Source organism: Choristoneura fumiferana, chromosome 24 (assembly GCF_025370935.1).
Source record: "Choristoneura fumiferana chromosome 24, NRCan_CFum_1, whole genome shotgun sequence".
NCBI classification, from domain to species: Eukaryota; Metazoa; Arthropoda; class Insecta; order Lepidoptera; family Tortricidae; genus Choristoneura; species Choristoneura fumiferana.
The window spans coordinates 13,741,620-13,758,526 of NC_133495.1; the positions used below are offsets into that span (position 1 = coordinate 13,741,620).

Here is a 16,907-nt window from a genome sequence, read left to right on the forward strand (position 1 = left end):
TAAAGCACCTCTTATAAATTTTGAAAATTATAATCAAGTAAAATAAGGCCAGGACCTAGTGTCTTTGGCCCTTAAGGTGACTCAACCCAAAAACCCTCCTACTTCTGAATTTCGAATTTGGAGTTAGTGAAACAACTCTTTCGAGAATGTTATTATGGCAGGGTCTTCTTCTTTTCAGGAACCGACACTTCAAGCGATCCTGGCATCACAAATAACGTGGAAACTACGCCCAAGAAAACTAAGGTTAGTATGAATTGAAATAAAGCAGCAATTTGTTCATATTCTCACAATATTGCAAGAATGGTAGACTGAAAAGGCATATGGTATTTTTTATATATCATGCTGTAATGTCTCTGACAGTCGAGTATTTTGTATTATACAGACCTGTAAATATTACATGTTAGAAGGTGCAAATAGAGAGGCATGCAAGCATATTGCAATTTTTAATGTTATTTTGCTGTGTGACATCTTATAAGTTCTGTAGTAGTAACGTATGCAAAAAAACGGCTTATATTGTCACACTTTGTCGCATTTATATTTTCTGCGTTTGTTTTATTATTTTTAATTTTTCTTTTTTTTCCTCCCCTTACCCTTTCCTACCACAGGCGGGAGGTTTTGGCCTTTTCGGTGGCAAGAAAGACAAATCGCCTAAAGAAGAAAAATCACCAAAAGAAAAGTCGCCTAAACAGAAGTCACCGAAAGAAAAAGATAAGAAAATTAAAGATACCAAACCCAAAGTGGCCGTGCTCGACACGTCTAACGAAAGCTCTAATCTTGACACATCGACTGAGAAGACCCCCACAAAATCTGAACAAGACAAACCAGGTTTTACTAAACCTTACGAATACACAGACACTGAGAAGAGTCCCTCTCGCACGAAACCGTTCATCCAAGGAGCATTCAGTTACGAGAAAGAACCTATCTCTGATGAGAGACAAAGACAACTTAATGACAGTCAAAGTCCAACAACAAGGAAAGCCGGCCTCGCGTTTAACTACGCTCCGGGAGAAGACAAGAAAGTCGCTGAAAGCGCCGAGAAACGTAAAACACCTGAAGATCCCAGTAAACTTAAGACACCGGGCATTGATTATGTGCAATCAGCCGCTCTAAAAGAACAAGCTAAAGCGAACCTCATCGACCCAACTCTAGCTCTCCTAAACTCCGAAAGAGCTCACCATGAAGTGCCTTTAGCTGCTGCGGTACCAGTTGCTACCAAACCTCAGAACGAGGTTCAAGTCGTCATAATAACCGGCAGATATAATCCCAAGAGCAAGAAACTTGACGATGCCAACGGCACCGTACTCGTTGTTACGGGCACGATTAGCAAGGCCAACAATAAAATACAAACTGAAAAAGAACTTATCGATACAAAATCGGGTCAAATCACCTACACAGACCCTGCAACAGGCAAACAAGAAAGCAAACACGGCCACGTTGATTCAAAGACCGGCCACATTCTATTCACATCTGGTGTTATTGATCCTAAAACTGGAAAGCTTGATCCAACATTGGCCCAACAATATTGCTTCGTTGAAAAAGCCAACGATAAAGTAGGAGCTAAGCCCGGAAAAGAAGTTAATTTGGTTGTAATTACTAGCAAATATGACGGTAAACATAAGAAACTAGATGCCGCGCACGGCCATGTGGACGTTTCAAGAGCAGTTGTAGGTGCTGATGGTAAAGTTAGTTCTAACTATGGTGTTATTGACTCACGAACTGGAAAAATCGATTACATAGATCCCAAGACTGGCAAACAGGAGCCTAAACAGGCTTACGTTGATCAAAAAACAGGCAACATTCTTGTCACAACGGGAGTACTTGATCCTAAATCTGGTAAAGTAGATTCTTCCTTGGGACAACAGTTCAGCATTGTAGAGAAAGATGCTACTAAAGCCAACAGAGAAGTCAGGTTAGTCGTTATTACAAGCAAGTATGACCTGAAGAGCAAGAAATTAGATCCTAACTATGCTCACGTAGATGCAGTCAAGGGTGTACTAAGTGGAACTGATGGCAAGATTTATACAGATTACGGAATTATTGACCCCAGGACGGGTGATATTCAGTTTACTGACCCTAAGACTGGGAAACAAGAGACTAAACGTGCTGTCGTAGATCCCAAAACTGGAAATATCCTCCTGCTATCTGGTGTGGTCGATCCTAGAACCGGAGAACTTGATACTACTTTAGGGCAGCAGTACAGTATTGTAGATAAACCTACAGACACGTTCGCTTCATGCCCTGGTAAAGAAGTGCAACTGGTTGCTGTCACAGCCAAATTTGATTCCAAGAACAAGAAATTGGACACACCAAATGGATTCGTCGAGACCTCCCGGGCCATCATCAGTGATAAAGATGGAAAAGTACACACGAATTTCGGCATTCTCGATCCTAATACGGGTAAAGTGCTTTACACTGACCAAAAAACTGGAAAACCTGATTCTAAACAAGCTATTATTGATCCTAAGACCGGAAGTTTCATATTGACTTCGGGTGTCATCGACCCTAAGACTGGCAAATCCGATTCGTCTCTCGCTCAGCAGCTTACCGTTGTTGACAAAGATGCACCTAAAGGTATCCCTGAACGACATGTCAATCTAGTAATAGTTACGAGCAAATATGACGTCAAGAATAAGAAGTTAGATTTAACTAATGCTCATGTAGATAGTATTCCTGGAACAGTTGACGGCGACGACAAGGTACATACAGAGTATGGCATCGTTAATCCTACCACTGGTGAAATCATTCTGACAGATCCTGTTACAGGTAAACAAGAAGTTAAAAAAGCCGCTGTAGATCCCAAGACGGGCAATCTCTTGCTTACATCAGGAGTAGTCGACCCTAAAACGGGCCAAATTGATTCTAGTTTAGGACAACAGATAAGCGTCGTAGACAAACCTAAGGATAAGTTTGCTGCAGTTCCCGGCAAAGAGGTGCAATTAGTAGTCATAACAAGTAAATATGATTCCAAATACAAGAGATTAGACAACCCCAACGGGCACGTCGAAACGTCAAGAGGTATCATGACTTCTGATGGCAAAGTTCACACTAACTTCGGAGTTATAGATTCTAGAAGCGGTAAGATAGAACATGTTGACCCTAAAACTGGCAAGCAAGAGATCAAACAAGCTATTGCCGATCCTAAAACAGGCAATCTATTACTTACATCTGGAGTCACCGACCCAAAGACTGGTAAAACTGACTCATCGCTGGCCCAGCAACTCACTATAGTTGACAAAGATGCTAAACCACAGGAAAGAGAAGTTCGTTTAGTTATCATTACTGCGAAGTACGACCCCAAGACCAAGAAATTAGACGCAAGCCAAGGCAATGTGGATACCGTTAACGGGACTCTTGGAGCTGATGGTAAAGTTCATACATCATTAGTAGTCGTTGACACGGCTACCGGAGAAGTCTTTACCATTGATCCAGTTACTGGCAAGCAAGACATAAAGAAGGCTTTGGTTGACCCTAAGACTGGTAATCTACTTATTACATCTGGAGTTTCTGATCCTAAGACCGGTCACGTTGACCCCACACTAGGACAGCAAATAAGCGTTGTGAACAAACCTAAAGATACATTCTCTACTATACCAGGCAAAGAAGTTCAGTTAGTTGTTATAACGAGCAAGTATGATTCAAAGAACAAGACGTTAGAAAACAGCAACGGACATGTGGAAACATCAAGGGGTATCGTAGCTTCGGATGGAAAAGTCCATAGTAATTTTGGTATCCTTGACCCTAAAACCGGAAAAATTGAATCCGTTGATTCCAAAACAGGCAAGTCAGAAATCAAGCTAGCTGTCACTGACCCTAAGACAGGACATTTTCTTCTTTCATCCGGTGTTGTCGATCCGAAGACAGGAAAAACAGATTCATCTCTTGCTCAACAACTCAGCATTGTGGACAAAGATGTTAAGCCTCTAGAGAGAGAAATTCATTTAGTAATCATTACTACTAAATACGATCCAAAAACAAAGAAGATTGATCCGAGCCAAGGGTATGTAGATACTGTCAGCGGAACTGTAGGACCCGATGGTAAAATCAGAACTGCAATCGGCATCATCGACCCAACTTCCGGGGAAATAGTGGTGACGAACCCAACAACTGGCAAGCAGGAAGTTAAGAAAGCTCAGTTGGATCCTGCAACAGGCCATATGCTCGTCACGAGTCAGGTGTTTGATCCCAGAACAGGGAAAGTCGATCCTTCTCTTGCTCAACAGTACAGCATTGTCAACAAGGCAGTCACGCCACATACCAAGCCGGCATCGGTTGGTGAGATCCGTCTCGTGATCGTGACAAGCAAGTATGACCCGAGGACCAAGACAGTGGATGCTGGGGCTGGAACTATTGACGCTTCAAAGGGCTACGTCAGCGCCGAAGACGGCAAAATACACACAGATTTCGGCATTATCGACCCGAGATCCGGACAGATTCTCTACAGAGATCCATTGACCGGAAAACAGGAGCTAAAACAAGCGGACATTGATCCCAAGACTGGAAACTTTATTGTCACCACCGCAGTCGTAGACCCTAAGACAGGCAAAATAGATCCCTCATTCGCTCAACAGTTAACGATTGTTGATAAGCAGAATGTGTTAGCTAAGGCACCGCTATCTCAAAGACCAGTTTCCCCCGCGAGACAAACTCCATCGCCGGTCAAGACTCCTGCTTCAACACCAGTGCAAACGCCATTGCAATCACCGGTTGGTACATCCTCACCTATCGTTTCGAGCCAAACACAAAGAGCTGCTCCTATTGCAGCAGCTGTTCCTAAGACACCACCCTCCAAGCCGACCACTGCACCACCGGCCCCGCCTAGAAGGAAGATTGTTAAGATCATGGTAATCTTCACTCGTATCGACCCTAAAACCAAGAAACCAGACTTACATACGGCTGAAGTTGAACATCTTACGGGCATTTTGGACCCTAATGGTTTAGTTGAAACTAAATATGGCGTGATTGACACTAATAAAGGTAGTATCGTCGCCACGGACTCCGCTGGCCAGAAACTGACTAGAGAAGGCATTGTTCTACCTGAAACAGGTCAAATATTTATCAACTCTGGTGCGATTGATCCGAAAACTGGCAAAGTAGATCCTAGCCTAGGCATGATCTTGAGCGTAGCCAAACAAGACGACCCAGTCGTAGACATAACAACTATCATTGGCCCTATCGATCCAGCTACGGGAAAGGTAGTCATAGAAAATGGTACAGTGGAACTTACAAAAGGAAAGGTTGATGCTGAAACTGGACACATTTCCACCAAATATGGAGTCATTGACCCATCAAATGAGGTCATATTCGTAACTGATGCTAAAGGAGGACAAGACAAGAAATCCATCAGCATTGATGAGAATACCGGTCTCATTACTTTAACCGGCGCAGTTGACCCTAAAACAGGCAAAGTCGATCCCAAACTTGGACAAATCATTGTGGTCGGTACTCATATTGACCCAGTTGTAGAAGTTACGACATTTGTTGGTAAAGTCGACTCTAAGAAGGGTGTGATAGAACCCAAACACTCTGTCATTGAAAGCACTACTGGCCAGTTCAATCCAGACACAAACAAAATCGACACAAAGTATGGCCAGATCGATCTTGTTAAAGGTACTGTAACTTACAATGATCCTAAGACTGGCAAGTTGGAAAGCAAGGAAGTGAAAGTCGACCCTGTTACTGGTCAGCTATTATTACGCAGCGGTCAGGTGAACCCGAAATCAGGAAAACCCGATAAGGACGTCGGAAGACTTATCTGTCTAAGAATCATCCAGACTAAGGTCGATCCTGTGTCAGGTAAGCAAATTGTATCTAACGAACCGAAGAACGTTAAAGTTGATCCTAAAACCAACCAAATCTGGACCGCCGGACCTAAAGATCCGCAGACTGGTGAAGTTCTCTACACCGCTGGACAAATCGATCCCGTCACTGGTTACATCATCACTATATACGGCCGCCTCGACCCGAAAACTGGAACGATAGTCAGAGCAACAGATATTGACAGGTCGCTCATCAAGGTTGATCCGATTAGTGGACAAATCTATACAGCCACGGGACAAGTCGACGAAGATAACCAACCGCTATACTCTGCTTCCCAAGTCGATCCATCAACAGGGGAAATCTATACTAAAGTTGGCAAAATCGATGGCAGAACCGGCAGACTGATTATAGTAAAGATCTACGTCATCACGCAAAAGGACGAGAAGGGTCGCGTCAAGGAAGTCGATCCGAAAGAGTGCACGATAGACGAGACCACTGGCAGAATCATAACGACGAAGACCGTGTATTTATATCAAATCATTGATCCAATCACTGGCGAAACGATTGACGTAGACCCAGATGATCCTAGACTAAAGGGCGCTAGAACAACTGTCACTCAAACAATGACGTTGTCGGGCAAGATTGATCCAGTCACAGGCAGGATAAAGACAGAATACGGAGACATCGATCCGGACACAGGTGACATCGACCCTAGCACGGCCGTAAGAGACCCAGTCACGGGACAACTAATACTACACTACTCACAAATAGATCCCTCCCACTTCGAAGATAAGAGCGGCAATTACACTATAGAGAAAGAAACGCAAGACCTCCCAGCAAATATCGACATACAGAAAGTCAACACGCACAAGTTCTCCACGTTCGGCAAAGACGAGAGCCCCGTACGAGGCGACGAGCCGCGAACATTCACAGAGTTCACGACTAGCGAGCACATTAGGCACCAGGGCTATGTGTCGTCAAACACCCCCCTGTCCTCAAAGATCCCGGTTTCGCAGCGCGCTAAGAAGACGCCGACGCCGCCGGTCGTCGTCAAGACGACTACCAAACAGCTCCTCACGAAAAACGACGAGGGCGTCACGCATAATGTCGAGCAGGAGGTCGAAAACCTCGGCACCGGCGAGGTTACCTTCTCCACGCACACCAACAAGGTTCGTCACATTTTGTTCATACCAACATTAAAAATAACAGGCCAGACGCCTTTCAAAATTAATCTCATCATTCCATTTACGTTGTATAGTGTGGCCTTTTTGTTTAATTTCTTAATTTTATTCACCCCTTTTTTTTCGAGCTTCAAAAGCCTGTAGTAAGTGTTAAAGCTAGTTTCCGATGTGTTTATGTAAATAGTTTGAAGCATGCTAGTCTAACCCTTAACTTTAGGCGGAAAGCCTAGAGCCGATGGAGGGAGCGGGAGCTGGGAAGAGTCCGTACGTGACCGCGAGGGCCGTCACAACTCGCACGGCCACCACACACCACGACCTCGACACGAAAGCGAAGACCCAACAAATGGAGGAGAAAACCGTTGCGCACACACTGACGTCATCCGCCACTCGACAAGAGCAGCGTGTGTTGACGCAGGAGGTCAAAACAATGGTCACCACCGGCGACAAGGTAATTGAATGCCCTAATTAAAGACAGCCGATCATCAGGTTCCATTTCATTGCCATTGGATGGCCCTTGCATGAGTTTTTCTCGTTGTTAAGATAATTGATTCTGTTTTGTTTTCATTTCATTTCTACCGTTCAGTTGTTTTTATTAACAAGGAAACAGCTATCATTATTTAATTTTGCATGTTAAGTTTATGTTGTTCTAATTTTCATTTTTTTATTTTTTTTCCATCTCGTTTCGACTCCGAACGGAATTGACGCACGCAAAACCGGAATGAAAACTGGCCTTGAATCGTTTGCAAATGAATCCTAACACCATGACCATGTCACTCCTTATTCATACGTGTCGTAACTATCCATTCCATTCGCCGTAACGGCTCTGCACTCCATTCATTCCATCACACTCTTGAACAATCTGGAATGTTCTCGAATTTCCATTACCTTAACATTACCGAATCTGTTCCCTGATCCTTGCCGAATGTTGCCCATGTTTTCCTGAACGTTCCCGATCCATGCCGAATGTTTCCGATCCTTCTGGAATGTTCCGGAATGTGTCCTAACAACCGCGTGGCTTGCATACATCAGCAGTTAACCCGACGCGGCTCCGAGAGTTCCTTATCGAGTGGCGATTCTGGTACACCCATCGACTTTGAGGAAGGCGCGGGCGAAGGACACTATTACACCACCGTGAGTATATTTAGGAATAAATATTGGACACCAATAGTTTTAGATCAGCACAGAAAATAGAACACATGAAATAGTAAGGTAAAGTTGGCTTTTTGACAATCCGTAGACAAACAGAGCATGTTTTGATTTTGGAGTGTTTGCATGGATTTTTCTATCATTTTTGCGGGTAATTAGAAAAATGATTTTGATTTTCTTTATTGTTTGACGAGACGAGATGTTTTTAACGAGTTTTATATAGCCTTAGTCGCATGTACGGCTTTTGTTTTGGTTAGGAATATCACGTAAAAGAAAGTGTAAGTAAATAAGCTGGTATTAAAATAAAATTTTAAATTGAAAATAACAATAATATTGATTAATTTAGTTAGGAATTAATCCCTTTATTACATTTAATTATTGCACTAGCTTCTGCCCGCGACGCGGTCTGCGAAAAATGTCTCCTTCCGGGGTCACAAACTATATTCATGCCAAATTTCATTTAAATCGGGTCAGCAATTGAAGTGCGGACAGGTAACGGATAGATAGGCAGACAAACTTTCGAATTTATAATATTAAAAAGAAATATACGAGCACTTTTTGCAAATACTCTGGCCATGATTATTACAACAACAGGAAGGGCCAGTCGCAACAACTTTGGCCAAAGTAGGTTCAGTATCGGTACTGTATTTCGTTATTATAAAAATTTAACTCCGAGCGTAATTTTTTCAATGATATTTTCTGAGATTGAAATGACGATAAAACCGGCCGTAAAACGCTCAATGAGTCAATAGACTTAGGGCCCGGTTGCACGGTTTAGCGCGGGCGCGGCGTGCTTGTTTCGTGTCATTTAATAGAGCAGCGCTGCATGAGGCGGGTCTCTGAAACCTATTGATACAGCACGCCACGCGGGCGCCAAACCGTGCACCAGTGCAAGTTAGCGGAGGTCCTTAGGAAATGATGGAGCAGTTTTAACTTTCTGACATAACCGCGAATTAGATACCTAAACTTATCATAAATCACAATCGAACAAAGGACAAACGTTGAGTTATTAATTATGTGTTTTAGGAGCCGGGTTCTTACAGAACAACGACGACGACCAGCGTCATGGGCAACGCTCCTTTCGGCAGCATGGTGCATGGAGCCACCACGAGGGTTAGTAGTATCACTGCTAAAGTAAAATAAAATAGTGTAGGCTTTTTCGGTGACTGTATAGTTACCAGCATCAGTATCTGACACTACAAAGCGTACATATATATCTGATACGACTCTATTTCTTGGGCCGGTAGAAACATGTAAAATGGCTGGACGAATTTGGTATGTAGATAGCTGAACAATTGAACATCTGGAATAACACATAGGCTTCTTTTTATCTCAAAGATGTTATTACGGGAACGGGATAAATCCAATATTTCATCCGTTTAATAGAGTCATGAAACTTGGCATTGTTGCTTGGTCATGCAACGTCAATAAAGACCACAATGTAATTCTAGGGCATTTAACACATGAATTCAATATATTCCAGTCCCGGAATTTGTGTTCAACTGCTGTGTCTAATGATTTACACGTGTGAAGCCGAAGGTAAACTCTAGTGTTTAATAAATGCTTTTGAACATGTTCTTTTGTAGACGTCGACCGGCGTACCGGAGACGGAGGAGACCACCATCAACGAGGAGGGGGAGGTCGTGTCCTCGCAAACCATCAGCTCTAAGACGCGCACCGTCGAAACTATCACCGTGAGTTCAACTTGGAAATGATGATGATTTGCAGGTGGTAGGACCTTGCCCTTGTGCAAGGTCCGCCCGGATTGCTACCATCTTGCTCGTTAATCGTGAAGCAGCAGTGCTTGCACTGTTGTGTTTCGGCATGGAGAGTAAGATAGCCTGAAATTACTGGCACTTGAGGTATCCCATCTTAGGCCTCTAGTTGGCAACGCATCTGCATTACCCCTGGTGTTGTAGATGTTTATGGGCGTGGTGATCTCTTACCATCAGGAGACCCACATGCTCGTTTGCCATCCAGTCTAATAAAAAAAAAATTATAAAATCGTGTTCAAAATTGCCGATTTAGTTGTACTATATTTAAATTTTTAAACATTAAACACATCGCAACACTCATATAATGTAAATGTGCACGATGCATTGAAATTAGTAAATGAAACGACTAACAAGACTGGTAGCCGTGGTGGCCTAGTGTTTGACCTATGGCCTCTCAAGCAGAGGATGGTGGGTTCAAACCCCGGCCCGCACCTCTGAGTTTTTCCTAATTCATGTGCGAAATTACATTTGAAATTTACACGAGCTTTACGGAAAAGAAACATCGCGAGGAAACCCGTATAAACATGCGAAGCAATTCTATGGTGTGTCTGAAGTTTCCAATCCCCACTGGGCTTCGTGAGAACTATACGCTCAAACCCTCCGTTCTGTGAGGACGCCTGCGCCCCGCAGCCTGTCACTTGCAGTGGGCGTATATAGGTTGGTGTATATAATGAATCACTGGTATCCGAATTTATTTTATACAATATCGATAAGCACAGCACTGGTTGAGCTGACGCAAAATTTACGTGTGTCGGTTTGTCAAACCAGTTCCGCTCAAGTCAAGAGCCACCTAGGCAGTAGCAGTGTCATCTGCCATTTGGTCGGCGTATAAGTCATCACATATTTGGTCAAAAAATTCAAATGATTTATTCAGTAAATAGGCCGCAACGGGCACTTTTACACGTCATTTTTTTAAACTACCAGCGCTTTCGGAAAGACCATCATTGCCAAGAAGAATGCGCCGCAAGAAACTTGGCAGAAAGTCATTTTTTCATAAAAATATAATTACAAATAAAATACTTAAAAACTATATTATACAATTAAGAAAAAAAATACAAAAAATAATAATAAAAGAAATACAGGGATGTATGGGTCCCTTAGTAAAATACTAAACACTAACTATATCTACGTTCAGTGGAAGTGTAGAATGCTTCCACCGTCATAAATTTTAAAATAATAATAACAATAATTTAGTCACTAAAGTCACTGACATAGCTGGAAAAATATGCAAATTGAAGTGGCAATGGGCAGGCCACATCGTTCGAAGAACAGATAACCGTTGGGGAGAAAAGTCCTCCAGTGGCGACCACGAACCGGAAGACGAAGCGTTGGCAGGCCTCCCACCAGATGGACTGACGACATCGTGAGAGTAGCGGGAAACCGGTGGATGCAAGTGGCGAGTTGTCGTTCATTGTGGCGTTCTAAGGGGAAGGCCTTTGTCCAGCAGTGGACGTCTTCGGGCTGATGATGATGATGATAAGTCATCGCTTAAAATCATGGGAGTACTACTGTCTTCTATTATTTGAGCGAGATTAGCAAGTTTTTCTCTGGTCCTCCAGTACAAGACGGAGCGTAACGGCGTGGTGGAAACACGCGTTGAACAGAAGATCACCATCCAATCGGACGGCGACCCCATCGATCACGATCGCGCGCTCGCCGAGGCCATACAGGTGAGTTCTTACCCTAAGCACTTACTTATTGTTAGTTGATTAGTTAATCGTTGTTACCCAGGCTACTTCCCCCCACCCCCTTATGAGGAGGGGAACCTTCATTCTCGAAGTTATCCGACTCGGTACCTTTAACATTAGTTCGTCTTTATCAATAATGTTACATTTGCCTTTGCCAAACAGAAACGAAACATTATTTTTCACTTCTCATGCTCGTGCAGTTCGTGTTTATGCTGGATCTAGGCGACATAAAATGCTCTAGTGTATAAAGTAAAATCTCCGTCTAAGTCCAAGGTAATCAGGTGTCAACAAAACAAAATAAAGTTTCTTCGTATTTTTTTAAATAATTTTTAATTGATATAAAACTAAAAAATATATATTATATAATAATGGATGAAAAATAAAAGGTACATAGAAAGTTTCCACTGTTGCTATTTCATTTCTTCGCAATCTCCGCAAACAAAAGCAGAGTGTAAAACTCCAGCATTAAACCCATTTTCCCCGCGACGTGTATCCATACGTACGACGTGGCTATATGAACGTCTTAGGTAGAATGGCTCGTTTTATGCTCCTGTTGACAATCTACTATTGCGTTTAACTTTTCCCTAATCTTTTATAAATATTAAGATTTCTTTAGTCTTATTTTGTTGTCAGTTGGTCAACCAATCGCTTTTAAATTCAAAGTCCCGAGATCCCACAATAATACGAGTAACTCGGTAAGTCGATGATTCTCGCATAACATTAAAGCCTCAAGCATTATGCATTTCACCTGTCAAAGCGAGACGTAAATCCGGCTTGCACAGTTTCCTAGAAACTGGGTACACTACAAATAAATTCGAAAAATGAAATTCCGAAAGTGGGAATCACGAACTTCAAAATACCGATTTTTATAATTCCGAATGTTTTAAAACTCCTAATATGGCTATTCGATTCTTCATAAATCCGATTTTTATAAATCCGAAAATTAAAAATATTTAAGGTTTAAAATTACGATTTTCAAAATTCCGAATTTTAATACACCGAATAAGAAGTCTGACTCAATAATAATCCGAAATTTCAAAAATGCGAATTCCGATTACTAAAATACCGATTCTCAAAATTCCGAATATTACACCGATCAATAATAAATCCCGACTTCTAAACGTAAGCTATGTAGGTTAGATTGGTCTAAAAAAGTAGTAACTGTTATTCATTTTCAGCAATGTGACACAATGTCGACGGAGCTCCGCTTCGCGGAGCTCCTATTCCGCGCAGTTAAGGCGCGCGCGCCTTGACGCAATTCTAACCTAACCTAACCTATGCAGATCAATGTACCTAAATCGATTGATATTAAATCGAGACTCGAAATTCAAGATTCTGATTATTAAAACCACGAAATTTATTTTGCCGAATGTCACATTTCCGAATTAGCGATGTCATTTCGGAAATTTGATAATCGGAATACTGTTACTCGGGCCAATAAAATTTCGTGTTATTCATACTTCGGAGTTTTAAAAATCGGATATTAAAATATCGATATTTTGAAATTCGGAAAAATAAATTTCGTGTTTTTAAGTAATCGGAATTATATTTCTTAGGAATTGTGAAAATTGGGGTTTTGAAAATCGGAATTAGCAAATTCAGGATTAAATATTTCGGAGTATTTGGGTGATCCCCCTAGAGACTAGACTATAGATAGATATAAGATATAATCTTTATTTTTCCCATGCAGGAGGCCACAGCAATGAACCCTGACATGACAGTCGAGAAGATAGAAATACAACAGCAGAGTACGCAGCCGTAACCCGGCTGCGAGTTGCCGCTCCGCGAACGTGCGGACGCCTTGTCTACAGACTGCCTTACTAGCCGACCCCTGCCCATAAACCAAGGAAACCTTAACATTTCCTAGTTAACGTTCTGCAGACTATACTTTTCAGGGTAACAAAATTATGTTGACATTGAAGATAAGCACGATCTGAAATTTCTCATAGTGCAAGTTTAGTGGACGCGCGGTCGGCTAGAGCGTGGCAATCAAAATGGCGGACGACAACAAAATGGCCGCCGCACTGTTTTATAAACTTGTATGTATATCGAGTTACATACGGTAGTTGTAAGCGACATCACTGCGAATATTAATGAGTAAGTTACGCTAAACTATTATTAATTAATTATGAACGTTAATTAATCTTTTATTGGATGTTGTGACGTCGAAACGCACCTTTACGATTATTATTTTTATTGTGCAAATTTTTTATTTGTAAAAATAAAGTAAGTTCGGCAATGATATTCAAAGTGCATTTTTTGTAAGCCTAGGCTAGGAACAACGCATTCATACAAACAGATATATCGGGCTTTGTAGAAAAATAAATGTTGCCATAGTAAAAAAAGTGTTCGTGTATTAAAAGTATAATAACGTTTCATATTAATAATGTTTTCAATATGGAATAGCTTTAAAACAATGTCACACGAGTTAAACCACCGTTTTTAGATTATAAAAAAAAAAGATTCTTTCTCCATCTATTTAGTATTTGAAAACTTAAAGTTAAAACACTACAATGTAAAGCGGGACTAAATTGTTTATGGCTCGACTTTAGTTTCATTCAAACGATTAATAGTTTACTTCTCTAAAACTACCGTTTTAGGAATTCAAGACGTTAATGAACGTAAAGTCGAGTGCTGCAAAAGGTATATGTTCAATTAAATATTATGATATAATATATGACGTGTTGCTACAACTTCTAATATATTTCACTATTTAGGTGCTACTACTTAGTATTTAGGGCTCCGAGGTCGAACACGTTTAGTCGAAACGAGTGCATGCAATTACGGACTATAGTGCCTTGACGAAAAAAACATTTTCGCATTTATCTTTAAAATTATAACGTACAGGTTGGGCATGATTCCAATAAATAGATGGTGTAAGGGAGTGCGGCCAATGAGAAAGTGGGATTTTAGGCCAATCAGGAACAAAGAATGCGTTCACAGCGATTGCTTAATTTACACGCCCAGAAATTGTTACAAACGTGTGCAATCAACTAACGTTTTAACTCAACGTCTTCGACTGACTGTAAAATTGTGTTTGCGTCTTGTTTAGAAAATAAACCGATCATTAAAAATAGTTGGTCAATGTTTAGGATTAATTAAGGCCAGTTGAGCATTTCTTTTTTTATACATGCACAATATGGCAACCGTTAATCATTTTAAAAGAACGGCGGTGAAGCGCAGGCGTCATGTTTAGACATTAGTATTAGTGGGTGTCTATCTGCTATTTGATTGGCCCTTGGTCATCATTACAATAATAAGTAATATAAACGATCCAAACGGCTGGCTTATCACAAAGAGTTTAGTCTCTATGCTAGTTGGAAGGAGATAACACGAAAACTTAGACTAGTTCACATTACAAGTGTCTATGCGAAATTATTGTTTATTATTGTAATGATCGCATTTAGCTTGAAAAGCTCATCGGTGTTGTACATTCATCGCTCCATTGTATAAATATAGACGTTTTTGTAACCCCGGACATTCCAATATACCTGAATAAATCACAAATTTGTATAGATTACGCTTAAACGCTAGCGCATGGCAGTTTTGTATTCTGATTAAATATTTATTTCACACAAATTCTGCGGGTGCAAGCATTTTATTGAGTACCTATAAGAAACTGAATTGCCACGAGTAACAGTAACTTATTTTGACCATAATATCGAAGGACGAATTTTTGACGTACTCTTTTATTGTTGTGATTTTTTTATATATGCTTGACTGTTTATTTCTTATAATGAGCAAAAAACCCGCAGATCGTCAGGTAAGTCAGCATAAATGATACTGATATTGTACAATTATTATTAATATATTTCTTACACGCTAGATGTAATGTTTTGTATTAGAATAAGTTTATATTATTATGAAGTTATTGACACTGATTTAAAATCAGATTTAAGTGTAATATTTTTCTGTATTTTTTACTTTTTTTATTGGACAGTCTTCTTGAATAAATCACAATAAGTCGACTGAAATTTCGTAAAAAAAAAAATGCAACCATTTTCTTTCTTGATCAAAAACGACTTTCATATTGTTGTTATTTAAATAATATTTGGTTATCGTTTTTGGTAGGTACGTCTAAAACTTATTGTGGCATATTCAAGATTACGGACTTAAAATCGTGCGTTTGGGGAAAAATTTACACACAAGACTTATTTAAAAAGAGTATTTCTTTTGTTTTTTTTCCCAAAATGTACGCATCTCACTTGTGTTGTCGTATATTTATTGAAGATGTTTATTTTTCTAAGAGTCCCAGCTCCGTATTATTTTGTATTTAACGAGAAGTTACGGAATAAATTACAATAAAGATGCTTTGTTTTAAAACGTGTTGTTTATATTTTATTCTACCTAGTAAATTTTGCAGATTAGAAATTTAAATTATAATTACAGTACAAAATAATACAAAATATTAAGTTACAATAAACTTAAGATACAAAAAAGCTTTATCTTTTGTATAATTTTAAATTTTCACTACACAGTTTCTTTCTAAAGTAATATTGGCTGACCATAAATTTATTCATAATAATAAAATAAAAACTTAAGCATCAGAACCCTTGGATAAAGAGTCCTTGGACCAATGGAGATATTTGATGTTTAGAAAATACCAAAAGTCACTACTAGCCTAGCCAACGAAGACCAAAAACTGCCTCTCAGGGGAAAAAACTCGTGTATAAGCGAATTTTGGCATAGTTGCAGGGAATGGTGTTTTAAATCACATACTAAAAGTACTGATAATAAAGGTACCATTTTTAAGTTTTTCGTAAATAACTCTTAAAAGCTGGCCCACAGCAAAAAATATTTGTCTTAACTAAACTACATAATTAAACATTTTTTTCTCTGAGATCAATATTTCACGATCACGATATATGGCGCGGGAGGAGCAGTACCGCGAGTAGCGTATTAATATTTTCAAATCAAAAGTATCACAACGTCTGTGAGACGTAGATGGACGTCGGTATAGTTAAAGGTATGGTAAGAGAATGTAGTTTGAATAAGTAAAATAAAAGGAGCTGTATGATCATTTTTTGTATTTATTTTATTTTATTTTTTTATTTTATGTGTAAAATCATAACACAATTTCTTTCTACATCGATATTGGCACTGATCATGGATAACTAAAAAGAAATATAATTACAAACTACAATTTTTTCATAATAAAAACAATAAATCTTAAATATCTTGAGATTCTTGAGCATAACAAACAAAATAAGTAAACAAATGACACATTCTCTATCACTTATCAACTTATCATAAAGTCTCATTGTGGAGGGAAAAATCGGCATAAATTATAAAATATGAATAACTTAGGTACACACTTATTATATCGAACCGTAGAGGCGATTTAGCGACCACATGCATTG

The 16,907-nt window shown here is 40.0% G+C and overlaps 1 protein-coding gene across 7 annotated transcripts in view; it reads left to right on the forward strand.

Annotated features, from left to right (window-relative positions):
- The window catches only part of LOC141441735 (protein 4.1 homolog), an 81,966-nt gene extending 66,096 nt beyond the window's left edge, over positions 1 to 15,870 (forward strand). For 3 of the 7 annotated variants that reach the window (XM_074106568.1, XM_074106570.1, XM_074106574.1), the window contains 8 exons: positions 179 to 243; positions 606 to 6,926; positions 7,156 to 7,386; positions 7,968 to 8,069; positions 9,111 to 9,197; positions 9,671 to 9,778; positions 11,419 to 11,529; positions 13,238 to 15,870. In XM_074106568.1, coding sequence (XP_073962669.1) covers positions 179 to 243; positions 606 to 6,926; positions 7,156 to 7,386; positions 7,968 to 8,069; positions 9,111 to 9,197; positions 9,671 to 9,778; positions 11,419 to 11,529; positions 13,238 to 13,309 — 7,097 coding nt within the window. In that variant the 3' untranslated portion in view covers positions 13,310 to 15,870. The remainder of the gene's footprint in view (positions 1 to 178; positions 244 to 605; positions 6,927 to 7,155; positions 7,387 to 7,967; positions 8,070 to 9,110; positions 9,198 to 9,670; positions 9,779 to 11,418; positions 11,530 to 13,237) is intronic. The other 4 variants (XM_074106569.1, XM_074106575.1, XM_074106572.1 and 1 more) reach the window with 3 other exon arrangements.
- The last annotated feature ends 1,037 nt before the right edge of the window (positions 15,871 to 16,907 follow it).